At 35.1% G+C, this 25,618-nt stretch overlaps 2 protein-coding genes, 1 non-coding gene and 2 pseudogenes across 5 annotated transcripts; 3 read left to right on the top strand and 2 right to left on the bottom strand.

The window, feature by feature from the left end:
• Nucleotides 1-3,588: 3,588 nt before the first annotated feature.
• Nucleotides 3,589-5,669, bottom strand: LOC137714136 (uncharacterized). Its single transcript, XM_068453418.2, has 3 exons — nucleotides 4,598-5,669; nucleotides 4,432-4,507; nucleotides 3,589-4,063 (listed from the first exon to the last, which is right to left on the bottom strand). The coding sequence occupies exons 1-3, from the start codon at nucleotides 5,096-5,098 to the stop codon at nucleotides 3,891-3,893; spliced, it is 750 nt and encodes a 249-aa protein (XP_068309519.2). The 5' UTR covers nucleotides 5,099-5,669; the 3' UTR covers nucleotides 3,589-3,890.
• Nucleotides 5,670-9,767: 4,098 nt separating this feature from the next.
• LOC137715246 (large ribosomal subunit protein uL29) lies at nucleotides 9,768-11,671 on the top strand. The gene is made up of 4 exons (XM_068454500.2): nucleotides 9,768-9,904; nucleotides 10,005-10,140; nucleotides 10,230-10,386; nucleotides 11,479-11,671. Exons 1-4 carry the CDS (start codon nucleotides 9,901-9,903, stop codon nucleotides 11,551-11,553), a joined length of 372 nt encoding a protein of 123 aa, XP_068310601.1. The 5' UTR covers nucleotides 9,768-9,900; the 3' UTR covers nucleotides 11,554-11,671.
• A 1,034-nt stretch (nucleotides 11,672-12,705) lies between these two features.
• On the bottom strand, nucleotides 12,706-12,779 carry TRNAR-UCG (transfer RNA arginine (anticodon UCG)). The gene has a single exon. It is a non-coding gene; the product is annotated as a tRNA-Arg (tRNA).
• A 5,178-nt stretch (nucleotides 12,780-17,957) lies between these two features.
• Nucleotides 17,958-19,570, top strand: LOC137714284 (protein EXORDIUM-like 1 pseudogene; annotated as a pseudogene). The gene has a single exon (XR_015960345.1). The product of XR_015960345.1 is annotated as a protein EXORDIUM-like 1 pseudogene (transcript).
• Nucleotides 19,571-23,469: 3,899 nt separating this feature from the next.
• Nucleotides 23,470-25,319, top strand: LOC137716585 (3-ketoacyl-CoA synthase 12 pseudogene; annotated as a pseudogene). Its single transcript, XR_015960913.1, has one exon. The product of XR_015960913.1 is annotated as a 3-ketoacyl-CoA synthase 12 pseudogene (transcript).
• Nucleotides 25,320-25,618: the final 299 nt, after the last annotated feature.

The following is a 25,618-nucleotide window of genomic DNA, read 5'->3' as shown; positions in this document are numbered from 1 at the left end:
TCAATTTCAACCTTTTTTTTTCCTATCCTTCTTTCGTATGGTGTAACTTTCCATGTCGATTTCTAACACATTGTTCCCATCACCCTTCCTCTATCTTTATTCATCCCTCTTTTCTTCATTGTTTTACTCTTTATTTCTAACCAAAAAGTATAACTAAAATTGTACCCAAAAAAATATATAACTAAATAAAATGGTTATGAAATAGCCTAACGTTTTCAAAATTCCCTCTAAGTTATAAGGAAATGATCATGTTTCAAAGAAATTTGTGGTGATAATATAACAATTCAATATATAAAAATAATCTCTTTTATTAAGAGCTCTCTCAATAAAATATTTTATGGCTCCTCCTTCTGATTTTATTTCAATTATCCAAATCATCTATTTTTTTTTTATTATTTATTCAAAAATCTTGTATCCGAACAATAGATTAACATGGTATTTCAAGAAATTACTAAATACAAAATAATTTAATTGAGTTATTATGGTTGGTATCAGATTTGAGGGATTACCTAAAAGCTATAAGGTTCGGATCATTGAAATACAATGCAAAGTAAGACTTACAATGGTGCCAGTCAGTTAAACAAAATGAGAATATTTGAGGCATTTCTCAAATTAAAGTAAAATATTTAAGGGTGCCCCTCAAACTAGATAGTTATGAGTAAGAGTAATGCTATTCATACCATATTTTTGCACCATATTTTCATACCACCTTAGGTGGTATTTGATGTGGACAACCACATCATTTGAATTAATCAAATTTTTAAATTTAGTTCATTATTTAATAAACTAATAATTAAGAAAAACTAGTTAATTAAATGATGATTGTACTATACGAGAAGTCTTTCTCCTTCCTTTCCTTGGGTATTGCAAATTTTTCAAATGATGTGACTATCCATATCAAATGTCATCTAAGGTGGTATAGAAATGTGGTATAACAACATGGTATGAATAGCATTGATGTGGTTGTCCACATCAAATGCTACCTAAGGTGGTATGAAAATGTGGTACAAAAACATGATATAAATAATATTACTCAATAGTTATTGAAGGGATCTTTGTTAGGGCAAAGATAATCCAATGTCCAAACACTTCCTTACAAACAAAAAAGTAAAAAATTTAAGGGTGCCCCTCAAACTATAGTTATTGAAGGGAATCTTTATTAGGGCAAAGATAATCCAATGTCCAAACACTTCCTTACAAACGAAAAAGTAAAATATTTAAGGGTACCCCTCAAAATAGATAGTTATTGAAGGGATCTTTGTTAAGGCAAAAATAATCCAATGTCCAAACACTTCCTTACAAACGAAAAAGTAAAATATTTAAGGGTAGCCCTCAAACTAGTTAGTTATTGAAGGGATCTTTCTTAGGGCAAAGATAATCCACTGTCCAAACACTTCCTCAAAAACGAAAAAGAAAGACTTTTTAGCTAAAATGGTTCTTCAAATTGACATAATTTTTCATTTTGGTCTTTGAGATTTAAAAAACGATAGAAGTGGTCTTTGAGTTTGTCCACCATAAATCATTTTGGTCATTCTGTGAAAAATCTCCGTTATATAAGGTTAAAATTACAAAAATACTCTCATTTTTTGTCAAATCTTTTTGGCTTATTGTTTATTAAATTGAGGTTATTTATGTCGTTTTGGTCCTTACTTAACAAAGATTTTTCATGAAAGGACCAAAATAATTTATCATAAAATAACCAAAATAATTTATAGTGAACTAACTCAGAGACCGATTTCAAATCTCATAAACCAAAGTGAGGAATTATACTAATTTTAAGGATCAATTTAACTAAAAAGCCAAAAAGAAAAGATTTCATGGTGATCATCACAAAATTTTTTGCACCGACAGGTATACCAAATTTCTATACCAAAAACATATTCTATGATATGATCGCTTGAAGGGTGAACCATTTTCCAACTTTCTTAATAGTAAAAAAGTCACGAAACATCCGAAAAAGAAAGATCACAACAGAAAAATAACTATTCAAGTTATGGTTAATTGATGGTGTTTTACTGTAGTTGCGGAAAATAATAATACATATGCACTTTATTGCAGGTTTGATTTTCACCTATCTCCTTCCTTTTGAAATTTAACAATTTAACACATTAACGCTATCATTTATAAAATAAAAGTTATGGCTAACTTTGCTTGCTTTCAATCTATGGATATTACAGAACTATTTTGCCTGCTAATTACTTGGTCGGAGGATAGATGGATAATATAGTTTAAAAAAGCAAAAAAGAGAAGGAACAAATTAAGCCGACCAAGAAAAAAGGCATGAAAGTATGCAACTTTTGAATTAAAAGGCTTGCAACAAAAAAAATGTTAGTAGAGCTTGTTGTCTTCATTTGGTTCTTTGTGGGAATGGCAAGTTGGGCTAAAGTACAAGAGAGATTACACTTTGGTCTCTAATTTTTGTACATGAGATTTGAACTAATGAAAAATCAGATGCTACAAAATCAATTTAAATTTGTAATTATTGTTTGTGAGATTTGATCTTATAAAAAAATCGAGTGCTACTAAATCAAGTGGTGGTTTTTTTTTTTAGTACAACGATATATTTTACACTAAGGATGATGGGAGTTCAAATGGGCAACCTAATTTGGTATCGAATTCGTCATCTACGAGATTCGAACCTAAGACCTCTCTTAAGTACAAATGAAGAGAAATATCACCAGACAATAGTATTGAGTGATCGGAAACAAGTGGTGGCTTTAAATTATGAAAATCTTGTTAGAGAGCTAAGATTCATTACTAGCATACAAATACTGACCATTTATTTGACCACTTACCGTTACTTATGGTACAATCCAGAGGATAGGAGAAGAAAGGAGAAAGAAGAAAGGAAAAGTGCTTCTTGTCCCAAGCAATAAGATGTCCTTGAGTGCCGACCACATTGACAACGCACGCATTTCTCTTTTTCTGAACATTGTCAGGACGCACTCTTGTTTGTATGTTTCACGTTGTTGTTATATATTTTGCCACACTTGCTACCTACTACCGCATCAAAGGCGTAGGATGCTCAAATGTCAAATATATGTTCCCAGAAGTCAATTGATGGGAAATATTACGTGATACCTGAATATACGATGGAGTTGTATAACTTGTGTGATTTCTCAAAAATATGTGCATGGAAAACGATAGCGTGGTATAATTAATTTGTTCCGAGTGATCGGATATAAAGGTTTGACACTGGTAGGTTTAATTCAGTAACTTTAATTCTCTGACAATATGTGCAATGCATGCTTTCCCTGGTAATCTGCTAAGAAGGAACTGATCATGTTAAAGAAGTTGCCAACAAACATATACGACAAACAAACAATCTTTGAGCCATTAGATGAACTTTCAAATTCAGATTAACAAGATTATGTCGATTTAAAAACTGGGAGAGTTTTCAGATGTTATACGTGATCGTGTCACATAATTCTTCTCGAAAGAGTCAAACATTTTAAAGTAATGCAAAAAAACTAGTTATAAAAGGTGATGGTGGTTAATATAAGTACATATATGCTCAAAACTGAAAAGTGAAACGAAGTCGTGGATATGTGGGGTGGTGAAATGCTCAGATTGTTTTGCATTTACATATAAGATACCAAACTTGATTATTGACTTAACAATTAATTAGTTAAAAACTTAATCACACAAATTACAAACACACATGCAGGCTTGAAAACTTGAAATATGGTAGAGAATATATAACATAGAGTAGTGCTATCAACACATTTTTTTCCCTCTCACACATCTCATTTAATTTTTGATTATCAGATCAAATGGATTGAAAGATGATCAATAAACAAAAATTAACAAGGGTGTGTGAGAGGTAAAAAGATGTGTGCAAATAATATTACCCATAAGAAAAGAGATAACTGATTTAATTAATTTAGGGTTCATGAGTGGTTCATGCTGACCACCAACGGTGATGAGGGTGATGATGATGTTGGAGAAGGCCAGAGCTGGGCTTTCTTCACCTTGGATACGCTTGAGAGCACAGCCGATGGGGTCACGTCCCCCATCACCGTGACTTTCTTTGTCGGGAAATCTATGCTAAATGAAGTCACTCCTGCAGAAATTCAGCATCGCATTACAGAAACATCATCTATTATTTCAATTTTCATTCCAAGTGATGTTGCACATAACATTAACATGCTTGAATAAGGACTATCTGAATTATCAATAAAAAAAAAAATTATAAATTTTTTAAAAAATGTCTGACATTATAACATATTAAATTTTCTGACATGAGAATATTCTTTACATCCCGCTACTGACAAACTCATGATGCAAACACCTAAACTAATTTGTTTTTTAATACAAAACTAATTTGGTTTGAGGTATAAAGAAATGTATACAAATGTAATTATTAGATATATACAAAATTATACGAAATTTTAAGTATTTTTTCTTTCTCCATCTAGTAAATAACTATACCTTCCATTTTAGAGAGGTGCTTTCTCACTTGTCCTTCACAACCCTTGCAGTGCATTGAGACCCTCAAAGCAACAACCTACAACAGTTGAACAACTATATGCATAAGCTCAATTGTCCAACAGCAAATAATAAAAAGAAACAGAAGAAAAATGAAAATTAGGTTTACCTGGTGACGAAAACGAGTAGAGGAAGACTTCAAATCAGTATTAGAATGACCATTTGAGCTCATCAAGCCTGCAGGCTTAGAGGGTACTTGAGGAGGAACAAACGCAGCCGAGAGATTCTTATGATCGGGCTTCGGTATCCAGTCGATGAAGGGCGAGTCACTTAAGAGAAACCGAGAAGAAGAAGAGCCGTTGGTACTGTTAGTCCTTGTTGAGTCACGTATGTCAGCAGAGCTTTTTCTGCGTGGCTGACTTTGTGCACTAGAAAAACTCTTTCTACATTTCTCGTAAAACGGTTTGGGATCGATAGGTAACTGAGATGAGCAAGGGGCATGGTGAGTTTGATGATGAGGTTGGTTTTTCAGTTGATCGCGATCACGAAGATGATAGTGATGACGATGGTCAAGGGGCCCGGGGCCTTGGCGGACCATAGCACGTTGGTCCAGGCTAGAGCAAATGGCTGTAGAAGCTGGAGATGCACAGAAAATATCCATTCCTTTCATGGCTAACTGGAGAATAACTTGGACTATAAATGGGGTAGCTTTTGTTTGGTGAAGATTGAGGAGAAATAGAAGAGTGAATAAGTGATACAAGGATCGATTTTCTTCAAAAGAGGCCAACTAGTCTCCTTTTAAATTAGGTTGCTGGATGAAATGGAAAGCCAAAGAAAAAAGATGTAGTTCTGATCAGGCCCCACATCAAGGAATAGAAGAAAGGATTGGGATCAACTCCAAATTTTTGTGTCCGGAATCCGTAGATCGAGATATTCGGATCCCTCATTTTTAGTTATACGGCCCTATTAGCATCCCACTAACCCATTTAAAAACTTGAACACCCAAATCTCTCAGTCCAGACTTAGGACACGGAGATCCAAAGTGAATCTCATTCCTAGAAGGAAAATTTCTTGCAACCATTGCACTATTCTAATGGCATCATTCATTCATTCATTCAATAGACGTTTATTATTTGTCTAATAAACATTTGATACATGAGGAATCAATGACAAAAGAAAATCTCTTAGAAGAGAGAGGATGATAGTACCTTAGAAGATTAGAAGTGATCCATTAGTCTGTCAAAGTTCAAAGTTGTGAAATTTTTTTTGTTATTGAAAATCTCCCATTGATTTGAGAGGTGGGGATAATTTTATTAAAGTTGTGGTCATCTTTGTGTGGTATGCTAGCTCAACTATTTCTCTAAAAGTAGGATCTAGTTCTATTATTGTTACATCATATTGTTTTACATTTCACCCTCGCCATGCATATATAGCATGAATATCCCTATGGTTGGCTAGTTGGGTGCGAATCACATTTGGTTTTCTCATATATAGAGAATATGATTGTCACTTGTCAGGCTCTATACGTTGTTGAAGAAGATTTTGAGTTCAAATTTTATAAATTAATTTTTTTAAAAGAAAAAATTCGATATTTTGTTGTGCATGTACGGTCCGAAACCAACAAGATTTTCAGTTTTGTGAAGGTCGGTTTTCTTGTGCATGTACATTTACTAACTGACTAATTATTTACTCTTAAATGTTATGCTAAGCAAGCATGCATTAGTTTCCGAAGCACCTTTGACTAGATCTCTATCTATTTTATACATTATTTTTTAAAACCTTGGTAACTACATTTGAAACAAAACAATCACCTTTAATGCTGTAAAATTATGTCCACTTCTTACGATATGAAATAGGAACTTCAAAATAATTATAAGCGACAAAGCAAGGGGCAATAATGGTTGGATGGTGCCAAATTAGTGTAACTGGGAGAAGGTGGCAGTGGGTCAAAGCATGATAATCTGACCACTTAGCTTAAAACACACATAATTTATTAATTTTACCCATTAAATCAGAACCTCAAAATGTAAAAGGGATGTTTTACCGACCTTCTTAGTTGGACATTCCCATCTTACTTTTTTCGTTTTGCATTCTTATCCTACAATACTGCACGATGATTAGAACATTCTACTTTCTACTTCGTTCCAAACTTTGCTGCAGTTTACTGTACAGCATTGCATACCTGCTTGCTGGTCATATAGAATGTCCAGTATCCTGATTTTATTTAGCTGTTATTAATTGTTATTTGATTGTGAAATGATTACGCATGGGGAATGGGATGAAGGGCTGAGTTCTGTTCCATCAAACATTGGCATTTTGCACCCAAACTGGGCCAAATCCCCGAGTGACATCTTTTTGTAGATGAAGTACAAAGTTGTAAACCACAAGTATTGTAACCATCGATTGCCTTCTGATTAGCTGGGAATTGCAAAGATGATTATTTCCTTCTAATTGATTTTCATGGAAAGCCTCTCCTTTTGACTAGGGTTGTAATGGGCATCCATCACTGCCTTGATTAATTGATGTTACAAAGATTTGTTAGCTGAAATTCGTGAGCATTGATTCTTGAACCTGTTGTAATGCAGAGCAATTATTCTTTTGGTTAACGCCGTTATACTTTCTATCCAAACTAAAGGGTTTAAAGGGGGGAAAAGATGGAAATTCTAGTGAGGTTAACCAGAAAGATCATTACTTCATATTATAACAAGTTAAGAGACCATATTCACAAATTTTTATTTGAAGGACCAAAGATTCTATTAATTGAAATTCGATGGCCATTTCTCAAGTTATCTTTCCATAAAATTGAACTAACTCATCATTTGGCTCCTCAATTTGAAAGATGATCAATGTTGCTCATAAATCTTACAATTGCACATCATTCATTACAATCATTTGTCTTAGTCTTACCATCTAATACCTACCAAAGTTTGATCATGACTAAACTGACTGTGGCAAAAAGCTGTTGCTACCATCTATGATTTTTCTTTTTTTATAAGCATTAGGTACGAGGGAACTAAACATAGAAACTACTAAAACGTTTTTAACCATTTGAATTATCAACTCATTACCATCAACTATACTCTAAATACAACAATACAAGTTTACTAAATCTTTTTTTGGTCAAGAAGTTTATTATAGCTTTGGTAACTATAACTGTAGCTTAAACTCACTATGACCAACTCCAATGGTCGGATAAAAACTAAATTTTTAGCTTGAAAAATTTAGGTTTCAACTTAAAAAACAGTTTTTCTTCTCCAATGATTTTGGCTTAAAATTTTAGCCCGAAATTATTAAAGGATGAGTTTAGGCTTATTTTTTTGGTAACTTAAATTTTATTTTATTTTTTTTTTGGGTAGATGATTCTAATTTATTTTTATGAACACTTTAACTTAAAAATGTTTAGATTTAACTTTAAAATGTTTAGATTCCAATAAATAATGAAAAATCATTAAATATGTTTCATCTTCTAATACAAACGTTTTAACCCATTGATTTTGTTTGCAATAGAAAGAAACGGTTTTAGAAGTGGGTTGAAAGGAAAAATTAGAAGAATTTTACTTGAAAAGTGAATTTTGTGTAGATGTTTACAAATTTTTTTGGTGAATTTAGTTTAAATAATTTTTTTAAATTGTTTTTGCCACTGGGTTTAGTTTTGAAACGTTAGATATTTTGTTTTAATCATATTTGATCTCAATCGTTAGATTTAATGTATTTATTATATTTAAAAACTAGAATTTAAATCTAGATCAAAATAACCTTCGAAGGAGGATTTGTTTGACCGACAAAACTGTCAGCGGTGGGTCATACCCGCTGCAGCTTTGTCGCGTGCGGGACATGGGCCGCGTCAATGCGCCTAGCATGCTTTTTTTTTTTTTTTTTTTCTTGAGCCTGCACACATAGTGATGGGCCAGAAAATAGGTTTGGCTTTTTTGGGCTAAAACTTCCCAAATATTAGATTTTATTTCAAAACTTGTTTTAGGCCTAATGGTTAAAGATGGTCGAGTGGGTTTAATACCTAATTTTAGATTTCAACCCAGCCATTGGAATTGGACTAAGCATAAAGACTAAAAGGAGGAAGTCCTTAGTAATTTAGGGGCTCATTTGAAAGCGTTTTTAAAATGACTGAAATCGTTTTTAAAGAAAATATCTTTGGGTTCTAAAAGCACTTGAAGTGCTTTTTTAAGGACTCACTTGCGTAAAACAGTTATGTGCTTCTTTCATGAAGCATCTCAATTATTATTTTAGGATTCACTTGCGTTTTTACTTAGGCTTAGTTTCAAAAATATTTTTACGAAAAATGCTTGTAGTCATTTTAAAATCACTTCCAAACAAGTCTTAGATCTTACAAGTGTCCAATTAATTTTGGGTTTTTCCATTCTAAAGAAGAAGAGGTGATAAGAGCATCCCTAGTGAGGGGCTTTATATGGGGATGAAAAAATGGTGGAAATAGCCCATTTTAGAGTTTCGAGGAAATAATCTCTCCCAATGAGGGCTATATCTTTCGAGCTCTATATGGGGCCATATATATTTATTTATGTAGTAATTTGATTAAGCGACAAATTTATTTATTTATTTTTTTTTTTTTTGTGTTAGTTTTTCTTAAGTTGATTTTTGGACGTGCTATCTTAAATTTTTTATGGACCTTTCAACCTAAAAAGTCAAAATATGACAAAGTTAGATTTAATCACTTATGAATCGTTCATTAGATTAGATTCTCTTATCTCAATCTCATTCGTTGAAAGAAACAAAAACCCCCACTTTGCTCTCTGAAATAATTTGATTTTCACGTATAGCACAACAATTTACCTAGCACCAAGTGGTAAATTAGTATCATACAATTTTGAAAAAAAATATTAAAAATTTCATCCACAATTTCATCCACTAGTGCCCATGAACGTTAAATCAATTTGAAATTTTAATTCATATGAAATTTAAAACAATCATTAATTAGCAAATTGCAAGAAAATTAGTAAGAAAAAATAATTAAAAAAAATAATAAAAAGAGAGTATAAGTGTATTTACAGGTGGAGGGAGAGTGATAGAATTTTGCTCATATGAGTTGCTACTTTTTTTTTGTGGGATCCACTGTTTTTTTTGGGCTAGATGTAGCCTGATTTTATGTTGCCCAAGAAAGGAAATTGCTAACTCCAGTGGCGGATCTAGTGCCATTTACCGGCTCATTGAGGATGAAATTTCTCTCTAAGACTTGAAATGTAGTAGCCTCATCAATGCTCTAATAGAGCTGACGAACTGAATGACCCAAACCCATATCCATTTTAGTCCAACGACACAAATAGAGAATGGACTCAATGATCCGCAATCACTTTAAGCCCAAATCTCATGTGAAAAGACCAAAATGGCCACAAATTAGGGTTTTAGAAACATATAGTTATTAAAACCGCACCCAAGTTCTAGGGTTTCACTTCTCGTCTCCACCTCTTTCTTCCAAAGCGAGCAACACAGACCGCAGCAATGGGTACGATCTGCAAAATTATCATCCTCCTCATCAAATTTCTTCTGAAATCTAATATGGTTTGTTCTAATTTAACTTTTTTCTTAATTTTTTGATGTAATAGCGAGGATTAAGGTCCATGAGCTCAGGCACAAAACCAAGGCTGATCTTTTGGCTCAGCTGAAGGATCTGAAGGCAGAGCTCGCTCTTCTCCGAGTCGCCAAGGTCACCGGCGGAGCCCCCAACAAGCTCTCCAAAATGTACCCTCTCTCTCACTGTCTAATTTTGTTGATTGATTGATTTGTAGAATTTTGTACAAATAATTTTTCGTTTGTGTCTGTGATTTCAGCAAGGTGGTGAGGCTTTCAATCGCTCAGGTGTTGACGGTGATGTCCCAGAAGCAGAAGGCGGCTCTGAGAGAAGTCTACAGGAATAAGAAACTTCTTCCTCTCGATTTGCGTCCCAAGAAGACTAGGGCCATCAGGAGGCGTCTCACCAAGCACCAGGTACTGCTAATCTGCATCTCATTTGAAACCAATTTCGATTTTCGATAGTGATTAGTGTGTAGTGACTCGGGCCTGGTTGATGGTTTAAAAGTTGGGGCTAAGTAGGGAAGTTTGCGAGTATGCTTTTGTTATATGCTTCCTTTGCCTGGATATGATATGTATATAGGCCATGTAATACTCGTTTCTTTGTGTTGTCGACGACCCCCTTTAATGATTTTGTGAGAAATAAGTAAAATGACTGTCTGAGAGACCGGGACTTAGTATCGAAGGATGAAATGTAATGTGTTGGTATGTTTGATTTTTTTTCCTTTTAATTCTATAGTTCGTATACGGTTTAGGCTTTAGGATCTAGATGCAATTGTTTAACCCTTGTTTGACCTGCTCATGGTTAAAATAAAAGACACAATTAAGATTTCCAAGACCGTGGCTATATAACTTCATGGTTTTTCGATATGATCCCGCAAGCACTATGTCAAATCTATCTTAGCTGATAAGCTCAAATTTACATTTGAAAAGGAGTGATCTAGAGAATCTCTCTATCTGGTCTGGCTACTATGTGTTCCTGTTTGAAATTTCGGGTCCAGTCTTTCTTGGTGTTTGCAATCATATGGGAGAACGGTTATTCTATTTGATTTTCCAAGATAGACTAACTCGAGTGCAAATTTACTTCGTCTGGTTAAGATAGTCTTGTGAGTAGGTTTAGTTTTTCTTTTTTACCAGGATCTTATATGATTCCAGTAGTTGGGGAATTCCTCTTGGTTACTATTTGGATTTATTGAATCTTTTCCTTGCTCTATTGCTTTATGATTTTTTCGGTTTAACATCTATTTGGCACTGTTGTATAGTTGATAGATATGAGCTCGAGTTTTGTGAATTGCTGTATTGTTCTGTCTATCTTTGTCCCCCTCCCCTCCCCTCCCTTCCCCTCCCTTCCCCTCCCTTCTTTCTCTCTTTCGGAACATGAACTGTAGGATACCCTTGCTTAGCTTTTAAGCCCTCGCCACAGTATTGTAGCGGTCAGAATAATTATCGATGTCAAATCTTATGGCAACATCTTTTTATATAATTCAGTTGTCAAATTGTTTCTTGTAGGCATCTTTGAAGACAGAAAGAGAGAAGAAAAAGGAGATATACTACCCATTGAGGAAGTACGCAATCAAGGCATAATTATGGATCCAGATTTGACGGGAATTAAGCGTTTCACCCGTTATATGATATTCCAAGGACATCAGTTTAAAATGTTGAACCCTTTCCGTAATTTTATCTATGTAGACACCTTCCCAAATATGATTTTGTTGATCCAGAATTTTAACGCTGATTTTGATTCGTTTATACTTTGATTTGCTCTAGCGAGTTGAGTCTATCGGGCTCTTCTTCTTACCCAAGCCAATCCGTTTCATGATGAGAACTGAGTAGTAACTTTGTGATGCTGATGAGGAATATCGGAACATGGCTCTCTTCTCATCATTTGCTTGATCCTTCTGTATTTCTGGGTATATTGCTTTACGAGGCAACTCAATGTCTTCGATTAGCTGTTGGTCCTTTGATCGCGCATCTTCCGTGTTGTCCAACAGAAGCAGTGTGACGAGTCTGATAACAAAGCTTCTAAACTTTCCCTCGCATTGTTCTTTAGTTGATTCATGTTGCTTTGTTAATTTCTCTGAACCAGTATGGTCATTTTGTGCAAGTAGAGATGTATACTTAAAGCAAAATGCATCGGGGTGAAGCTTTGATGAAGCTTGTGGAGCTAAAACTCAGGAAATGGTCTGGTGGTATTCATCTTTACCTGTAAGTGAAAGGTCTTAGGTTTGAATATTTTAGATGGCGAATTCGACATCAAATGAGGTTGCCTATTATGTGACTTAGCCGAAATCTCCCCTCATTATAGTGTAAAATATATTGTTGTACTAAAATAAATAAATAAATAAAATCCAGAAACGGATAAACCCAGACCAAAATCTCTACACCTCAACGTATATGCATTAGGCTAGTTCGTGAGGATTCAGAGTGTCCGACCACTTACCCTCCTTACGCTCAAGTTCAAATTCCCATCCTTGCAAATTTCACTTTGTCATAAGGAAATAATAATATACAAAGCATTTTTTTAGTACAACGATATTTTGACACTAAGGGAATGAAGAGTTCAGCTAAGCCATACAACATATACAAAGCATTTGTGTTCAGCATACCATTGAGCCCCAAGCTTTTGGGTTGTTGGGCTGTAAATTTGTATGATTGGATGGACCACAAAAATGGGTTTGGCCCGTTTGAATTGGAAAAATATGAAAATAAAATAAAATAATAAAGATAGACTGCATGCGACCACAGTGGGAGTCGAACCCACGACCTTTTGATCCGAAGTCAAACGCGCTAATCCACTGCGCTATGCGGTCTTTCTTGTGAATTTGGATAGCATAAGGGATTAGGTAGGTACACATAGTGGGGTCTTCCATTTAGAGTTGGAGTATAATATTAACAAAAAAAATCCTCCTAATAATTATAACACAAATACATTAATATTATTAGAAAAAAAAAAAAAAAATCCTTCTAAGACATAAGCGTGTTGCAATCTTCTTCTTTTTTTTTTTCTTTTTTTTTTTTTTTCCAGCCGAAGGTTTTATCCAATTAATTTTTTTCTAGTAAAGTTTTAAAAAAGTAGCATTACATACATCAACGACCTTATCAATAATTCATAAAATGTTGTACTCTTTTTTCCGTTTTAAGTTTTGTATCACTAAAGTTTTTAAACATAATTCAAATGAGGAACTTAAGGAGTTATGGGTCCTAACTCCTAAGCCGACAAAGAGTTGTTAGGATAACTCAAATGGGCCAAGGAGACCCTTAAAACATCATAAACTAGACTCTGACCCACCCTTGCATGAGAGCCACAAAAATTTTTAACAGCCCTTCCCCGCTTAGGCCCGTCTAGACATTAGACTCCTGCTTGTTGCCTGATTAGCGCCCATTGTCAATTAGAATCTTGTGTGACGTGGTGTGTTGAAGAATACAAAAATCTCACTTTGGAAAATTTGAAAAATTAAATGACTTGTATTGTGTGATTCCACTTCTAATTATATTAAATGATAAAACCCTCACACCTTGATAAGATAAAAATTGGAAAACATGATTCCACTTCTAATTATATTAAATGATAAAACCCTCACACCTTGATAAGATAAAAATTGGAACACAATATCATCGTGATTAGTAATAGACCGAGAGTCCGTCTCTATGAAACCCTTGACATATTGCTCAAAATATTTCTCTCTTGTGTTTCTATACATGACTATTTAATATTCCAATATATAATTAGTAATTTAATTTATCACATAATAAATTGATAAATTCAATTTTTTTTTTTTTTAATGACACCCACCACTTGCACTTGCTCTAGGGTAATGGAAACGATTTTTGCCTTAAGATTATATAAACACGATCATCATATAGCGCGTACATTTAAGCCTCCAGCTGTAGTTACAGTGAGTGAGACACATTGCCATCAAACATGTGCAATGGTTGTTGAGCATTAAAGAATTTTCATTATTTTAACTACCCCAAAATATTAAATAAATTGTACTGACCGAAAAAATTAATAATAAAATTAATGAATTGTGCACACACAAGTAGGCAGAACTTGAGGAGCTTAATATTATAGTTTAGTGGTATTTTTGTTTACTTGTAAGTGAGAGATCTTAGGTTCGATTCTCGCTAAAAACAAGTTTGAACCACATTATTGCTCGCATATTGTGAGGTTAAGCCTTCTTCTCACCCTTAGTGTAGATAATATCATTTGTTTAAAAGTAGTCACAACTTGAAAGCAAAAGGCCCTGAAATTTGAGTGATTAATAATATGCATGAGACAAGATAAGAGAAAAGTTGCATATTTGGGTCTATTTGGTGATCTGGTTGTGATAAGTTGTGACTAATTAAAATAGACTTGAGTTCAATTCTAATTTGTTGTGTCAATGTGAGACGAACATGACTAGATATGATAAGTTATGACTTCAAAATAGAATAGATTATCTAACATATCTTTATGTATATATTACAAGTCTTGTCTTCCTTGTCTCTAAAACCAAATTCCATACAGTCTACCAAACGGTTAGAGTTTTGGTATTTAGCTTCAAAAAGTGCTTGCTGTCTGCGTACGTATTGCATTTCCGTTAGGGTTATGGAATTAGTTGTCTAATTAAATCAATATTTATTGAATCAATTGTTTGATGTGATGGAGGATCAGTGACATTAATTTTTTTTCACATAATTTTTGATACACGTTTTTATAAGGACCACTTCATAATATATTTTTAACAATCTGAATCATTTATCTTTTAAAATATCATTCATAAATCATTCTGATAAACATTAGACAAATCTAAAACCATTATGATATTCATTTGTAGTAAAAAAAAGGATGAATATGGTTTCATAAAGAAATCCTAAACCTTTAATTCAACGGTCATATTGTTTCAGATTTTGATGATTTTTTTAGTAAATATGATCTTTGAGGGAAGACCTAAATGAGAGATTGTTCAAATAGTTGAAATACATTATAAAGTTAGACCACAAAAATATATTTCAAAAAATTGTTTAAAAAAATAGTGTGACGAGTCCACATCATAATATATAATATACATACACCTATATTTATCAGCTGAACGGCATAGGCTTAGTCTCCATATATAGATAATCTTTTATTTCCTAATTGGGCAGCAAAAGAAAATAAATACAAGAACATTCTCTCTTTTGTTTTTGGTCAAAAATTAAAGACAAGAATGAGACAGTGACATGCAGGTTGCAGCCGTTGATCAGTTAGATGTTTGTCTCTTCATTTACTAATTTGACTCTCCCGATCTTGTGACAAAGGAGGATTTCATACGCCAAGATATGTAGACTTTTTCCACTCACACATTACACCTATCAATTTATCCACATTTTTATCTAAATTCCTTCCCTAAAGAATTGTTAGAGTTATAGTGTTAATATCTATTTAAATTTTGTTGAGAAAGAATGGAAGAAGTAAGGGCGAAGCTAGAAAGTTAATTATGGGGAGACACAATAAAGTAAAAAATTTCATTTTTTTCATGAGGTATTTTGTCGAACGCTTAGCAAACTTTTGCCATTGTGTGCTTAGGGCACTTCTCTATCCTTTAATGCTCTTTTAATGGTGTCTTTAGGTCAATATTGTTACAGTCAATAAAACAAAGAGTTAATCATATATAGATAGGACCATATATAACGCTCATGTCCGTTTTAATTATTAAGCATTATATATGAGCTTAATTATTAGCTGGTAGACTTCCATAACTAACATGATTCCTTGGTTTATTGTTACTTTCCTTCAACCAAGGTTTTCTTTGAACAAACGATATCATTTACACTAAAGGAAGGGGGTGAGCTTAGCCTCACAATGAGCTAGTAAAAATGTGGTTCAAATTCGCCTTTTTGAGTTCAAATAATTTTCTTCATTGGTGTAAAAAAATCTTATCAAAATAGATCTCAATCTCATATGTAAATTAGATTTGTTTTGGTATTTTCCTATCAATATAAATATATAATCAAGTTGGGTTTGGATGGGGGGATTGCAATACCATCACTACTCCATATCTGACTCGGATAATTTCAACAATTTCTGATCAAACCTGCCTCAAATCCGTTCATTGTCCTGCATAACTGCCTCATTAGGATCAGGTATCCGCGGATATTACATTTTTTTATATAAATTTTCCCTTTTATCACAAGTTTAACAAAAAAGATAAAATCATCAGACCTAGTCAAAGAAGTTGACTATTCCTAATAATAGCTCACAAATGTATAATAGTGAATAGTTCACTTCTTTAAAATAAGTCCGATGACTATAATTCCACAATACGAGTAAGCTTATTTGTAGCTATTCTCATCCCCTCTTAATCTCTTTTTCCTTCTATTTTCATCCACTTCTCTCACATTTTACTTTTTGTTTATTTTTTTTGTCTCTATAAAAAAATCAATATAAGATGTGTCGTGGTTTAATCGTAGTTGTTCAAATAGGAGGGAAGAAAATCCTCCTCCTGCATTCATTGGTCTTGTCATTGTTATTTCACACTTGATGCACTCTTCCACTACATCCATCCAATTTGTATTTTATGGTTGAGATCTCCATCTAATTCTCCGTTATTTTGCAAGATAGAATCAAGATAATAAAAACGTTCATTCTTTGGTACTTCCTGATCTCCAATCTAATTCCCAGTTATTTGCATTTACTAAGGTATTTGAGCTAAATTAATTAGAAATGCATTAATGATGGAGGAATTGAAAGGACTATATGCAACATATGCATCGAGATGAATTTGCAAATGACTACCTGGAAAGAGTCCTTTGTAAATCATCTGTTTATCTCTTTGTAATGATGCCATACTTCGAATTCATTATCTGTAGTTTTGTAGTTCATCCAATAAGCATAGGGTTCAGGATATACCGCCCTATCCGATATCGTAAGCTAAGCTTAGGTTAGAGACACGGGTTTGACTTCAATAATATGTATCATTCAATGATACGGGTGTTGTGACTGTTATATTTGATTTAAGAATATTAAAATAATTTATTCACAATTACAACCATTCATTTTCCATATCTGTAAATGATAATTGATACGCACATAGCATTAGCAGTCAAAGTCACCCAGCTGTGAGAATCTGCCCTCAACATTTCCCGTTTACTTGGTTTGTATATATGAAGTAATTAACCCTTTTTCTCATAGAATATTGAACTGTAAATTGTAAAACTGAAAAATTGAGAAAACCTACTACAATTTGATATTTTAAGAAAATGTCTATAAAATGATTGGAATTCAACTTATATATAGTTGGAATAAAGTGTTTCGGATAAATTTAGAATTGTCTAATAATCACAAATTTGAATACTTTATTCGTCTCCATGAAGAGGCTTTATAAGATTATAAATGAGTAATACTAGAAAATAATTAAATCAAACCCTCGTTCACAAGACAAGGAAATTGGACACCATATTTCTTTTTTCCTTGAGTTATGTTTCTTTCATCCAAACTCTTTTTTTTCCTTCTCTTACGGTGATATTCAAAGATTGACATCATTTTGTTCCCCTCTTCAAATGCAAAACCAAATTAAAGCTAGAAAAATAATATGGCAATGCTAGGGAAATTAAATGTATAGACTAAACTTTGTAAACTAAGTGAATGGAAGTTAATGATTGAATTATTACTTAAGTGTTGATAATATATCATTCAATTTACAAATTTAATCTACCTAACACTACTCAAAATAATAATAAAGAACCCTTCATGATAGGCGGATGCCTACCATGACCAAAAACCATTTCTTTTCCTTTTCCTCATCTTCCTCCATCATTTTTTTTCATTAATCTTCTGTGACAGCAGCAGAAACTGCTTTACCTTCTTCCTTTTATTTCTAACTATAATAGATAATTTTCACCTTAGGTTCATGACATGTGGGTGGCCGAGAAAATTAGCTTTGTGCACATGCATGCATGCATACATGTTTCTTGAATGTTCTTGCAATTAATATATGTATATTGGGGCGAGATACAAAAGAGAGGAAACTATAGAAAATTGACAATTGAAAAGGAAAAAAAAAAAAAAAAAAAAAACAAGAACAAGGAATATAAATTTATAATGGCAGCATCATCTTCCCTCCCAATGATGGGTAGTCGCTTGGGGAAACGGCGGCTTGCAGCTCTCGCTCTCTGCCTTGTATTGCTCCTCCATGTTACTACCACTACTTTGGTATTGTCCTCCAACAGGGGAAAAGGCGGCGGTGCAAAAAAAGGTGGCACACAAAAAGGTGGTGGTGTACAGAAACGTGGCGGTGCTCAGAAAGGTGGCGATCGAAAAGGTGGTGCACCTGGAACTTCTGGCGGTAAACCCCGTGGTGTCATACACGTTGGTGATGCAGCACCTGCTGCCGGCGGCAGCTTCCGAGCTCGTGGAATTGGCGGAGCCATCACATACCACGGAGGGCCTCTGATGACCGGCGACATTAACCTTTCCATCCTATTTTACGGCCAGTTTACAGCCGAACAAAAGAACGTGATTCAGAGTTTCCTGAGGTCCCTCGAGAACACGGAGAACGATCACGTCGCCGCCGTGCACAGGTGGTGGGACGTCATCGAGAGCTACCAATTGTTCACTGGTCCAACCCCCGCTACCGGTACCCCACCTAGACTCCGCATCAAGGTGGGCATCCAGCAGAGCGACGACAAGTACTCGATCGGAAAAGTGTTAACCCTTACATACTTCAAGAATCTGGTGAAGAAGGCCGACTCCGGCAAGCCCAACACTCTTTTCGTGTTCTTCACCGGGAGCCAAGTGACGGTGCACCAATTGTGCCGTGGCAAATGCTATGACCACGGCTTAATTGACAACAAACCATACCTCGTCGTCGGAAACCCCGAAATCTTGTGCCGCGGGGCTTGCGGTTGGCCATTCCAGAGGCTGGACTACGGTACGCCTAATCAAGTGACGGTGAAGCCCCCCAACGGCAACATGGGCATTGACGCCATGCTCGCCCACTTCGCCTCCGGCTTGGCAGCCGTCGTCACCAACCCATTCAACACTGGATTCTTCAAGCCGGGACCCAAGAGCGACCCCATCGAGGCCGGCACCGCCTGCGACAACATCTTCGGAAGCGGCGCGGTCCCAGGCAAGACCGGCAAGGTATTGGTCGACCCCGCTACCGGTGGGTCCTACAATGCTGTCGGAGAGAAGGGCATGAAGTTCATGCTCCCCGCCGTCTGGAACCCACGAACTTCCTCCTGCTGGACGGCCATGTAATGTAAATTATCTCAGCACCCACACGAAAGTTCTCAAATCAAATCTTTGTCCACAAGACAAGAAAACCTAAAACAAGTTAAATCAAATTAAATCTCTAATTAAATCCATACCTCAAAATAAAATTTCAAATTAAATAAATCTTTAAAATACTTTCCGTTTATATCTCAACATATATAAACGTCCACTACTAGTAAATGATCCCAACTCCAACTAGTTGAACTTTTTGTGAGCTAACTTAACGTATGTTTCTCCGGCATGTTTTCTGTGTGTAAAAAAGCAACGCGCGTGAGTAGCAAAGGGTTTTATGCGTAATGAATATTAACGGGTAATGTCAGGAAACTAAATTTGCAAACAAAATTTTGTAAATTAAATGACATAAAATTTGATGATTAAATTATTAATTAAATATTGATAAACGTGGTCATTTCCTATAGTTACCTTAAACATATATAGTTTGTTTGGTATTGACTTGTAGGAGCTAGCTAGGATAGGATGAATAGAGATCATAACCATTTGAAAGAGCATGCGCCTTGTACAAATTTTCTTCATAACCTCTTAAAGCTTGAAAAACTCTGACTTTGAGTCCCTACACGTAACATATCCCTTTCTTCCTTCTCACGCGATCGAAGAGAAAGACTGAGGGAGCGTGAACTCATAAATGACTGTGTTTATATACCTAACGCGTAAAACAAGTAATAGAAAGTCAATGCATAAATGGTAATTAAGTCTCCAACCATCGAACCGTTGTACAATTTAGCAAAATCCAATGCATGTATCAACTGGCGATAGCTACAAACTGTCGTGTTTATTAGGGTTTGCTTTCATCCTTTCAGCTTCATCCGTTTAATCGCCAAAGTAATAATTTAAAATTCAAGGCCTGGTTGATTGCAAGAGGCCAAATATAATGAGGAGCAAGGTTCAGCTATAGGTTACATTACAACTACATTTTAGTTATATAATTAAATTAGGATTTTCTGAACAACTACTTAAGTGTGGACTTATACCTCCAATGGTAGAGCACTTTTACTCTTGCACTCACAATAAGAACTCATCAACTTCCATTAGTTTTTTTCGTGAATCCATGGTAATTGTACTAATTCAGCTAGTTGTTCCTTAGCTTATTTGATTTAAGCACTGCACCCACACGAATTGCAAAGAGGTTTAGGCTTAATGGTAATTAATATAGTTTTGTTCCTTGTTCAAATCCAACAATATATAATCATCATTAGCACTACCATTTAGTAAAATTTTTCTCTATTTATCAGTAGAATGCCTCAGCTTCAACTCACATGGATGACAAATACGATAATTTTGGTTGACTCATTGTATATTCCAAACCTTCGTTCCTATAATAAAATACATTGACTTTTTGGTAGTGACTTGTGGAACCTAACGTGAGTGGATCAAAATGAATGACACATTGTACAAAATTTCTTCTTGGATGCGTTTGTTGAGTCGGACTATCTCAAATTGGATTAATTTTGGGGACTAAGCTTAACTGTCTTAGACTAGACTAAATTAGACTAACTTAGTGAAACGTTTGATGTAGTGTCGGACTAAAAACTAAAAACAATAACAAATTCTAATATTATATTATTTAATTCACTATAATTATTATTTTATATTATTAACTCAGGTTTATTATTATTTTATTCTTACTTTTGTCTATATTTTTCCTCTCTAGAAACCTCTGTAATGCTTTCCTTTTTCTTTTCTGTTCATTTCCCTCACCCTTCATATGTTTCTCTATCCCTAATCCCTCTTTTTCTTTGTCCCTCTCTCTTTTCATCTCCACCTTTTTCTTCCTATTTTTCTCCGTTCATCTCCCTTGTTTCTTTTTCTAATTTTTCTAAGACGCAATTGGCAAATCAGAACCCATATAAGAGTTTGAGTCATATGGGTTCTCATCGTTCTACTTCTCCGACGTCAACGACGAAGGTCTGCGATTAAGGAGTCTGGAGTGCATGTGTAATTAGAACGGCTCTTGTGCATGTGTGAATGGACGACTGCTGTGCGTTTCATACGCATAGCGATTTTGTTTTTTTTGTTCTTGTTTTTTTTTATTTTTATCGAATTTCGGGTTTAGATCTAGTTTTGAGAATGGAAAGAGTGCATAATTTTTTTCCTTTTTTGTTTTCAAATTTTGAGGGATTTAGGTTTGAAAATAGTATATGAGAAGGGCGAAGCAAAGCAGAGTTGGTAAATGGGATCTGGGTTTCGAATTTTACGAGGAACAAGTAGGAAGAGGAGGGGGCGAAGCAAGGAGTTGGTCTTAGCAATCCGGTCGATTTCGGGGGGTCTCACTAAGACCCTCTAGCGAAGCCGTTAGTCTTGGTTAGTCGGGGTCAGTCTTATTAAAGCTTGTCTCGGCGCGGAACAAACACGGCATTGCATTCCACTTAATCTAATCCAGTCCAATGAATGCTAGCGAGTGCAAACAAACGCACCCTTGAGGTCTTAAAACCTTTGTACAACTTGAGTTGAGAGTTGAGGCCCTAGTTTTGGACTCATTTCGTTAGGAAGGCATTGTTTATACCTAACACCTAAATCAGGGAATAGACTGAACAGAGTCAATACATAAATGCCAAGTTCCTAACCAAACAATTTTCTCATAAATATATGTTTTACCAAAGTGCCAAGTCCAACACAAATCAACTGGCTTATTACAAAACTAACAAAACTCAACAGTCACCAGCAGCCAGTAGAAAAATCCCCAAAATTAAAATAATATAACTTATTATTAAAGTAAGATATATAACACCCTAGTTGACTGTAAGTGATAATGTATGTTCAGTTATGGATCACCAGCATTTTCATTATTTGTTTGAGGACTCTAATTGAATTATAAGAACATTGCAATAAGGTTAATACAACATGTATATTTAAGTTTGTTCGTGCTGAGGGAAACACTTATATATAATTTTAGCGGTATATCACTTTGTTCATACTTGTTCAACTCACATCCTCCTTGTCCTTTCCTGAATCGAAAAGGTTTGCTCATGCTAAATTTATCATGAGTACGTGACTTATTATCTAAATCAATATTATGATACAAAGCAAAATTCTGTCGTATTCAGTCTTAACAAAATTGTACCTAAAAACACACATTTGATCAAAGACCAAAGTCATGCATCCAAGGAGTGGGGGAAAGTTTTGGGCAATGAATCTACGATGTCTAAGTCAGTTTCTCTAAAAATAGAGAGATTTTAGTGCTTAGTCGCGTAACAAATGGCTTCAACTTACTTGCGAAGTATGGAAAATGAGTATTTAATTATAAGGAGGTGTAGCCGACCACATGTGTAGGGATTGATATACCATGTGCCGGCATCTAGCTAGCCAGAGTGTGATATCCATTGGATGCAACATGAAAGTATCTTTAAGATGCTGAGATATCTTAAAGATGCTTGAGAATAACCTATCTGGATATTATTAAATTAATAATATTTAAAAATTATTTTTGTAGAATCCTCTATTGGATGCGACGATGCTTCCTTGAATAAAAGAATAAGTCTTTGATGAGGAAAGAATTAGTTATTAATCATACCCTTAATTCTCTTGTTTTATGGCCTTGCCATGGGTAGTGGAGTAAGAGAAATTTTAGTCAGCAACTCAGTTCTCATTGATTGAACTGCGTTCGAACGTATGTAGGCCTCGCCAAATTAATGAAGAGTTTTCTCGTCAATTGTGAATAAAAGTCCACACATCAGCTTGAGAATTTTTCAAATTATTTTTTGTTCCACAAAAATTGTAGAAAAAATTCCGCTTTTGTAGAAATTAATTTTTCTTGGTTATTGTTCTTCCAACCAATTTCTATGGAAATTTAGCTAGTTGTATGCAATCTATATTATCTTTTCTTTCTTCTAAACCATATTAAAAACATTTTTCTTTTTCTTTCGAGCTACCACTGATCTCTCTTAAATGCGGGCAGGCTACTGACTGTGAACTATAATACCTTTCCATTTTAAAAATATTACAAAATTTTGAGGCTTTTGGTCATGCCCAAAATTATAAGGTTTAAAGAATTAAATACAATGTCTTGCAACTAGTAGTTCTTTGATATGGAGACCTTGCAAGGTTTATGCATGGTACGTTTGCAATTTTGCTCATTGGAGGAAGTTACACAAAAAGTCTAAAACCCGGCGATCTCCAATATATATTTACTTTTCCATGCTTAATATGTGACTTAAGCAATAAAGTTTGATATCAAAAGGAAATGATAAACACAAATATTTTTCTCCTTTCGACATACCTCTCTTTATTTTTCCGTGGCCATCAAATTGAAAAATCAAGCTAGAACAACAGACAAAATTAAGCTGTATGGTATCATTTCCTTGTCAAAAAGCTTAAGCCACACACATCAGTTTGGTGGGGGTTGAGACGTTGCAAATGAGAGTCTTTAGCATCTTCACATGCAGTGTGCCCCCTCCTCCTCTCTCTTCTTATAAGACTCCCATTTTCAAGCTCACATTTCCATCCACATCTGTCTATCTCTCTCTTTCCCCATTTTGTAATGGAGCTTCTTGCTTTAGTCTGTGTTTTTTCAGCCTTGTTCTTCATTTTTATGATGTGGAAGCTTTTTGTTGAGAGGAGAGACCACGAGTGCTACATTTTGGACTACCAGTGCTACAAGCCCACAGATGACAGAAAGCTAGACACTGAGTACTCAGGTGAGATTATCAAGAGGACCAAGAATCTTGGTCTTTTGGAATACCAGTTCCTTCTTAAGGCAATTGTGAGCTCAGGGATTGGTGAGCAAACTTATGCTCCAAGGATCATGTTCTCAGGCAGGGAATCATGTCCCACATTGGAAGACAGCATCTCGGAGATGGAGGAGTTCTTCCATGACAGCATCAAGAAACTCCTTGACAGATCAGGGATTTCACCTTCAGAAATTGATGTGCTTGTTGTGAATGTCTCCATGTTTGCATCTGTTCCATCGTTGTCCTCCAGGATTATAAACCACTACAAGATGAGGGAGGACATAAAGGTCTTTAACCTCAGTGGGATGGGCTGCTCAGCATCCCTCATCTCAGTTGACATAGTGAAAAACATTTTCAAGTTACACAAAAATGTTTATGCACTTGTGGTCACTTCTGAGTCCTTGAGCCCCAATTGGTATTCAGGCAATGCCAGATCCATGATTCTGGCAAACTGTTTGTTCAGGTCCGGCGGTTGCGCAATTCTACTGACCAACAAACGGGCCTTAAAACACCGAGCCATGTTCAAGTTGAAGTGCTTGGTGAGAACCCATCACGGTGCCAGAGACGATTCCTACGGGTGCTGCATCCAACAAGAAGATACACAAGGGAATCCAGGGTTTCACCTAGACAAATTCTTACCCAAGGCGGCTACGAGAGCTTTCGTGGACAACCTAAGGGTAATCTCCCCTAAGATTTTACCCATTAGGGAGCTGGTGAGGTTTTTGCTTGTAACCCTAGTGAAAAAAATGACCTCCTTCCAACAACCCACCAAGGGAGGGGCTACTTCTAGCCCATCACCAAAAGCTGTGATCAATTTCAAGACTGGGGTGGATCATTTTTGCCTCCACACTGGCGGGAAGGCGGTGATCGATGGGATAGGAGTAAATCTTGGGCTGAGTGAGTATGATCTGGAACCTGCAAGGATGACACTCCACAGATTTGGGAACACATCAGCAAGCAGCCTCTGGTATGTGTTGGGATACATGGAGGCAAAGCAGAGGTTGAAGAAAGGAGAGAAGGTTTTGATGATAAGCTTCGGAGCTGGGTTTAAATGCAACAGTTGCTTGTGGGAGGTAGTGAGGGATTTGGGGGATGAAAATGTTTGGAAGGAGGACATTGCTGTGTACCCACCAAAGACACTCACAAACCCTTTCTTGGAGAACTATGGTTGGATTCATCAGGAGGATCCAAGCACATTCAACCTGGAAAATTATATTTGAAGCAATAAATTAAAGGTGATATCAATCTCTCTATTTGTTTTAATTACTTCTGAAAAGTGTAATTTTTGGGGGGTTTTACTCTCTCAATTTCGTTGTTTTTGTTGTATTTTTTTTCTTTTTCTGTATACTATAAAGTTCTTATTGTTGAATCCCTCTGTGGGGATTTCATAACCAATGCTGCTTCGAAGTTTAAACCCTTTTTTTCTTCTAGTTTATTTTCTAATTTTTTATTTTTTATTTTTTTACTTTGATTCAGAAACATGTATGTAAAACAAGTTTATCCTACATATGCTTAAGTAATTAATTTATACAGATTTATTTTGCTTTGTATTTATTTCTGTGGTGCAAAGGAAATGCGTGCATATAAGAAGAACCTTTTTGCATTTGATTTTATACGCCGGACTGCTATAATAAATTTTCTTTAGTTGGCAAATAAATTCACCCATCGAACCCAGTTTTATCAGTATAATGGCCATGGATGATGAGTCTCTTTAGAAGTTCAGTTCGAG

Source organism: Pyrus communis, chromosome 3, assembly GCF_041283825.1.
Source record: "Pyrus communis isolate YQ-2024b chromosome 3, ASM4128382v1, whole genome shotgun sequence".
NCBI classification, from domain to species: domain Eukaryota; kingdom Viridiplantae; phylum Streptophyta; class Magnoliopsida; order Rosales; family Rosaceae; genus Pyrus; species Pyrus communis.
The sequence above is the reverse complement of the archived record's forward strand: the minus strand, read 5'-3'. Positions and strand labels throughout refer to the sequence as shown.